Below are 5615 nucleotides of genomic sequence, written 5' to 3' on the forward strand. Positions count from 1 at the left end.
CGACAAATACAATTTGGAAATATAAACAAGACCATATCCCTTTTTTAGTTGTAGAAGAAATATACAACAAACAAATTAAACAAACTGAATGCAAATTAATGTGTAATGGATTTGACGAGTACTTTCTTATTCATTGTGTGATTCTTTTGCAGTAGTTTCCTACCAAAAACTCTCTACTTCCAATTCTCTTTTGGCTCTTGATAAAACTTCATCTGTTGATGATTGATTCATGTAAGACCCCATGAGGTTTCCAAATCCTGAGAAACCAAAACTTCCTGGACTTTGCAGCATCTCTAGGGTAAAAGGCATGTCACCTTCGGGTGTTGCTGTGGGTGGTGCCCTTTGATTTCTTATAGGGTTGTTGATGGGATTGCTAGAAACATGGTTTATTGTTGATGGCCTAATTGCCATCGCTGCATTGTTGTTGCCATTGTTGCTGTGGTCTTGCAATGACCTGCTGCCGCTACCGCGAGCTGCAGGAACATCATGGTTGTGCTTTCCTTCATAGGTAGTGATCACTGCCCTGAGGTCATGTGATGCTCTCTCAACATGCTTTCTTACAGGGCATCCCTGGAACGTGCACTTGTAGTAGCTCCTGTGAAGCCACAATCATACCCAATTTAGAGAAACAAACTCATAAAATTGACATAATACAAAGAAAGAAATTGAGGGCTCGTGGGTTTGTGACCAAAAAGTTCAGCCTTCAAAGCATCAAATTGTAACAAGATTACATTAATTAATACCAAGGCTAGTTCAATTTTCCCATCTAAGAAACTTAATGCCAAACAGTTTCTTTCATCAAAACTTGTAAAGTAGGATTTTTTTTACCTTGGATTTGGATTTCCCTTGACCACTTTCTGCCCATATTTCCTCCACCTGTACCCATCATCAAGGATATCAATGTCACTGGTGGTTTGAACTACAACTCTTGGTTCTCTTACTGTTCTGCTGCCAGGTGCTGAGATTCCTTCATTCTCGCGCTCTCTTTTCCTGAAATAAGCAAAAGATAAGATTAATAATGACACCAAACATTCCAAGACCTCCCTCTAATAAACAAAACACACCATCAAGATCAGAACTTACCATCTTTTGGCCTCAGGTTCATCCTCATCCAAGTCATCACCACCTACTGATTTACTCTTTTGTGAATCAAAATCATCATCCCCAATTGAAATTGATGAATTATCAGGAGTGGCAACTGATGAATCCATTTGTCCACTAACATGAGTAACATATGACTGATCTTGAATCTCATTAGAGTTACTATTAGGAGCTGGAATCATTGCAGGATTAGATCCTGTTGATGATGATCTCCTAGTAGACTGAGGTTTAGGATGGTTATGACTACCCTTGTAAACTATCTCTGTAATTTGTCCATCCAAAGACCTCTCGACTTTCTTCTTTGTTGGACAATTGGGGAATGTGCACTTGTAATAACTTCTTGGATTTTCACTTCCTTTAACTTGTTTTTGACCATACTTCCTCCAATTATACCCATCATCTGATCTTTTCTGCTCCCTAACAGACTGATACTGTGGTGGTTGATTACCGTGATCAGATTGGAACCCATTATTGCTTTGAGGGTTTGCTTGAATTGCGGCGATCTCAGGGGAGAAACTCTTCACGGAATTAGAATTGTATTCCATTTTTACCATATTACTCTTCCCTGAAACAAACTCATCTTGCTTTGCAGGTTCTTGAAAACCCCAAGTTTGTTGCTGTCCCTGAAAATTGCCAATAACACTGTTAAAACAACACAATCACATAACCAAAACAGAGAAAATTTCACCAAAAGACTTGATACTTACAGGCTGAACTGTGGAGTTTGAAGATTGAAACAAGGCTGATGAAGTTGTGGATGGCCTTGCTGGTTGCTGGAAAGAGAAGTCAGAGAAACTCCTGTCTTCTTTCTTGACATTTTGCTGGATATTACCAGAACTGCTCTTCCAATTCAAACCCTGACCTGGAAATGTCCCAGTTGTTGGAGATGGCAAAATCTGAACACAAAATAAAAAACAAACAAAACCCATCAGCCGAAAATCCCATCAAAGCGGACAATAAAACAATCTTTAGCTTCAATCACATAAAAAACAAACCAAAAAGCTCAAAACTTTATCATCAAGCAATGATCTTCATACGCAACCATTAGACCAAAACATCAAAAAGGAACACAAAGACTTACATTAGAAGGGTTTAACAAAACTGGAGAATCCAAGAGCTCAGTAGGGCTTAAACCAGGAGGAATAGCAAAGTAATAAGAAGGAGAAACAGGAGGAGGGGATAAAGGCAAAGAAGGAGGAGGAGTAGACTTAAACTTTGGCACACCAGAGCCAGTTCTCTCAGCTATCCTATCAGCCAACTTACTATTACCTGTGTTATTATTAATGGGTTCTTCACCATTTGAAGCAAGAAGATCAGTGAAAGAAGAAGAGGTCATGAAAGGGTAGTTATTAGAACTATTAGTGCTGAAAGAAAAATAGTTGTTACTGCTTTGTGGGTGTGAATTTCCAGACGTGTCTAAGCTCCCTGAAGAAGCAGCCATGGAAATATATGAAAAAAGAACGAGAGAGAACTAGAAATTTTGATCGAAAGAGGGAGCTTGGTGATGATATAGGAGAGATTGTGGCGTTGAAGAAGAGAAAATGGTCACGTATTGCACAAGGAAAGGGGCTATGTTGTCAATGGGGAGGTTTCCAGGAAGGTACAGGGAGTTTCTGACTAAAGAAAGATTAAAAAACCCTTATATAGTCCCTATAAATTTCATATTTTGTGATATCAAACCCTATCATTTGTGATCCTCAATCCTGGTGATTCATTACTCATTCTGGGAAAGAAATTTAGTTACTGTTAATGCACAAATTCATCTAATAATCTAATTTTTTTATAAAAAAAAACTCATAACAATCATCTTGCTAGGTGAAAAGGAAGGTTTGCTTCTTCATATCATGATAGAACCTTAAATAGAACATTAAATAGAAACTAGAGGTTTGATATATTTTCAGGTGAAATGATGAAGTTTTTATACTTGAATGTATTACACTTTTTTTCTTTTCTTAAGTGAGGGAGTTGGATAAAATAGTCTGAATCACCAGCAAGTAGAGGGTTTAATTTGAAAACATTAAACGTTAAGGGTTTTGATTTGATGAATTGAGAAAAGTAAAGGGCTCAAACATGCCTTTTAGCCATGTTTGTGCGGACGGGGGAGCTTCTGGTCAAAATTAGTGGGTTTGACTGGACGGCGGCTGACACTGGGATATTTGTGGATTTATCCTCTCTGTTTTTTTTTTTGGGAAACTTTTTTCCTCCATTTCTGGTGGTATTAGGCTTTTGTTAGGCACGGAGGCTACTGAAATATAGCATGTGATTTTGGGTTAAACACTGAATTATTATTATGGCTAGGTAAATTTTTCAGAATTTTTTAGTTTAATTTCATTATACCCTCTACTATGCCAACTAAAATCAAGTTTTCATTAATCAGATTTTAAATATGATTCATATTTGGATTAATGCATTTATAAATTAAAAATCTATCTTATGATTTTAAAAAATTAAATCCGATATCACAATGATAAATAATATAGGGCAGGAAGCGCACGAGAAATTCTATTATATTTAAACTATAATTACAAATATTTAAAGTACTCACTTAGCCAACATTTCAAAATTGTCTTTATTCATTAATGCATGTTTATTTTGAAAAATTAATGATGTTTTAAAGCTCCAAGCTCCAATGTATTGCACAAGTGAATAACTGGAAATAAATGTGTTTTTAAATGATAGTTTCTCTTAATTAGCAAGGTAATTAAGAAAGACTTTTTTAATTTCCCTTAAACAATGTATTGATTCATGTAAGATCACCAAATTAAGACTTAAGTCACTTCAAAACGACACAAACTCTAGTGTTCTTGATGAGAAGTAAACATGGGCAAATTAGTTTTACAATAAACTTTGACATTAGAATTTGGACAAAAAGAATTGAATAGTCTTGGTCTCCCATTCACTTAATTTAACCCTTGGGTTGTCTTGATTTCCCCCCCTCAGCTTGTTCTTTGACTGATCCAATTTAATTTGTCAATCCCCCATGTGACCATATATATATCCCTTTGATATTTTACATCATAAATAACCCCATAAAATATAATTAGAGGCCTTAATACATCATTAATTACCATCTCTTTATCAGTAAACAGTGCCTTAATCCTTCTATATAATTAATGGTTTCTTTCTTAATTACATGTGTTGTGAAAGAATCAATGAAGTTTAAAATTGTGATGTCATTACAACAAGTAAATTAATTAATTAATCCAGTTTTAAATACTACTTTGACAGGAAAACTTTTCAAGTTAAAATAATATTATTTTTATTCACAATGACATGCTTTTTATTTATTTTATAAGCTAAAATCTATTTCATAGCAGTTTGTATTATATAAATTTTTAAAAATAATAATTAAAAATATTTTAATAAACATCAGATGGGAAAGTATTATTATTATTTTTATTTAAACTAAGGGAAAGTATGCATGGTAACCAACTTAGCTTGCCGATGCTTGAAAATTAATACAAGAATTGTACATAAGATCAAATAAAGAAGAACAAATAATAAATAGTTCAAGCTCAGCCAGCAGCAATCTGCAGTCTTTTTATATTCTGGTTTAGGAGAAGAACCTCAAGAACATCATCAATTTTTTTCTGAACAAGGAAGGCTGTATGTAAACTATATATTATTAACCAATACAACCAACTAGGTTTCCACACGTGCATTACAAGAATGATAGGGCTGTCAGTGATCCTCTCTAAATTCATTGTATGGAGTCTCAGAACTCCTCATCGTATCTACCTTGTCTTCTTTCAAGGTTTTGCCCCTCCAAGTTGAGACTTAAATATCTTGCTGGCCACTTGTTTCTCTGACTGTAGTCTTAATTTTAAAATTCAGCTCGGGAAAATGCTTGAGTTATAGATCAAAATAGTAGATGAATGTTAATTTATTTAATTTTAAAAAAATTATATAAAAAAATTAATAAATTAATGGTTGAGTTTTAATAGGATGAAACAAGATTCGTTTTTATTATTATTTTAATTTTAAAATTCAGCTTGGGAAAATGCTTGAGTTATAGATCAAAATGCGTGATGAACGTTAATTCATTTAATTATAAAAAAGTTACTAAAAAAATTAATAAATTAATGGTTGAGTTTTAACTGGATGAAACAAGATTTGCTTTTTTTATTATTTTAATATTAATCAGTTTAAGCCATGAATCGGTAAAGTTTCGGATCAATATGTCGGATCGATCTAAATTTTAAATCTATATTAGCTGTTGATTGTTGTCTCTTGGTGGAGACATTTAAGTGCCTTTCTAGAAGAGAAGTGTTAAAGTCTTGTGGATAGCGTGTTAGCATAGGGCAGGAAGGGACAGCTTTCTCTTCCTTCTTAGATTTACAGAACTGTCCAAATAAATTTATTTGTATTTATCCTTCCTATTTGTAGAGGAAAAGTGGTGGGGACGTTCTGAGGTTTCCTGTCTGTTTTGGAAGTACTGTTATAATTATTTATTATTATTAAGGTTATTTTTATTTAAAAATATAGTTATAGTTATTTTTTAAAATATTTTTTAT

At 33.8% G+C, this 5615-nt stretch overlaps 1 protein-coding gene across 1 annotated transcript; it reads right to left on the reverse strand.

The window, feature by feature from the left end:
* Positions 1 to 12: 12 nt before the first annotated feature.
* LOC105123195 (probable WRKY transcription factor 25) lies at positions 13 to 2701 on the reverse strand. The gene is made up of 5 exons (XM_011022705.1): positions 2183 to 2701; positions 1809 to 1997; positions 1084 to 1724; positions 829 to 990; positions 13 to 595 (listed from the first exon to the last, which is right to left on the reverse strand). Exons 1-5 carry the CDS (start codon positions 2540 to 2542, stop codon positions 160 to 162), a joined length of 1788 nt encoding a protein of 595 aa, XP_011021007.1. The 5' UTR covers positions 2543 to 2701; the 3' UTR covers positions 13 to 159.
* Positions 2702 to 5615: the final 2914 nt, after the last annotated feature.

The sequence above is a fragment of the Populus euphratica genome, unplaced genomic scaffold, assembly GCF_000495115.2.
Source record: "Populus euphratica unplaced genomic scaffold, PopEup_1.0 scaffold10.1, whole genome shotgun sequence".
In the NCBI taxonomy this organism is placed as follows: Eukaryota; Viridiplantae; Streptophyta; class Magnoliopsida; order Malpighiales; family Salicaceae; genus Populus; species Populus euphratica.

Bases quoted from the DNA above. Each gene is read 5' to 3' on its own strand.
- LOC105123195 (XM_011022705.1), bottom strand. From the start codon at position 2,542: ATGGCTGCTTCTTCAGGGAGCTTAGACACGTCTGGAAATTCACACCCA. The intron at 991-1,083 runs GTAAGTTCTGAT...TGCTTATTTCAG, and splicing joins GAACCTGAGGCCAAAAGATG to GAAAAGAGAGCGCGAGAATG. The intron at 596-828 runs GTAAAAAAAATC...GTGGCTTCACAG, and splicing joins AAGGGAAATCCAAATCCAAG to GAGCTACTACAAGTGCACGT.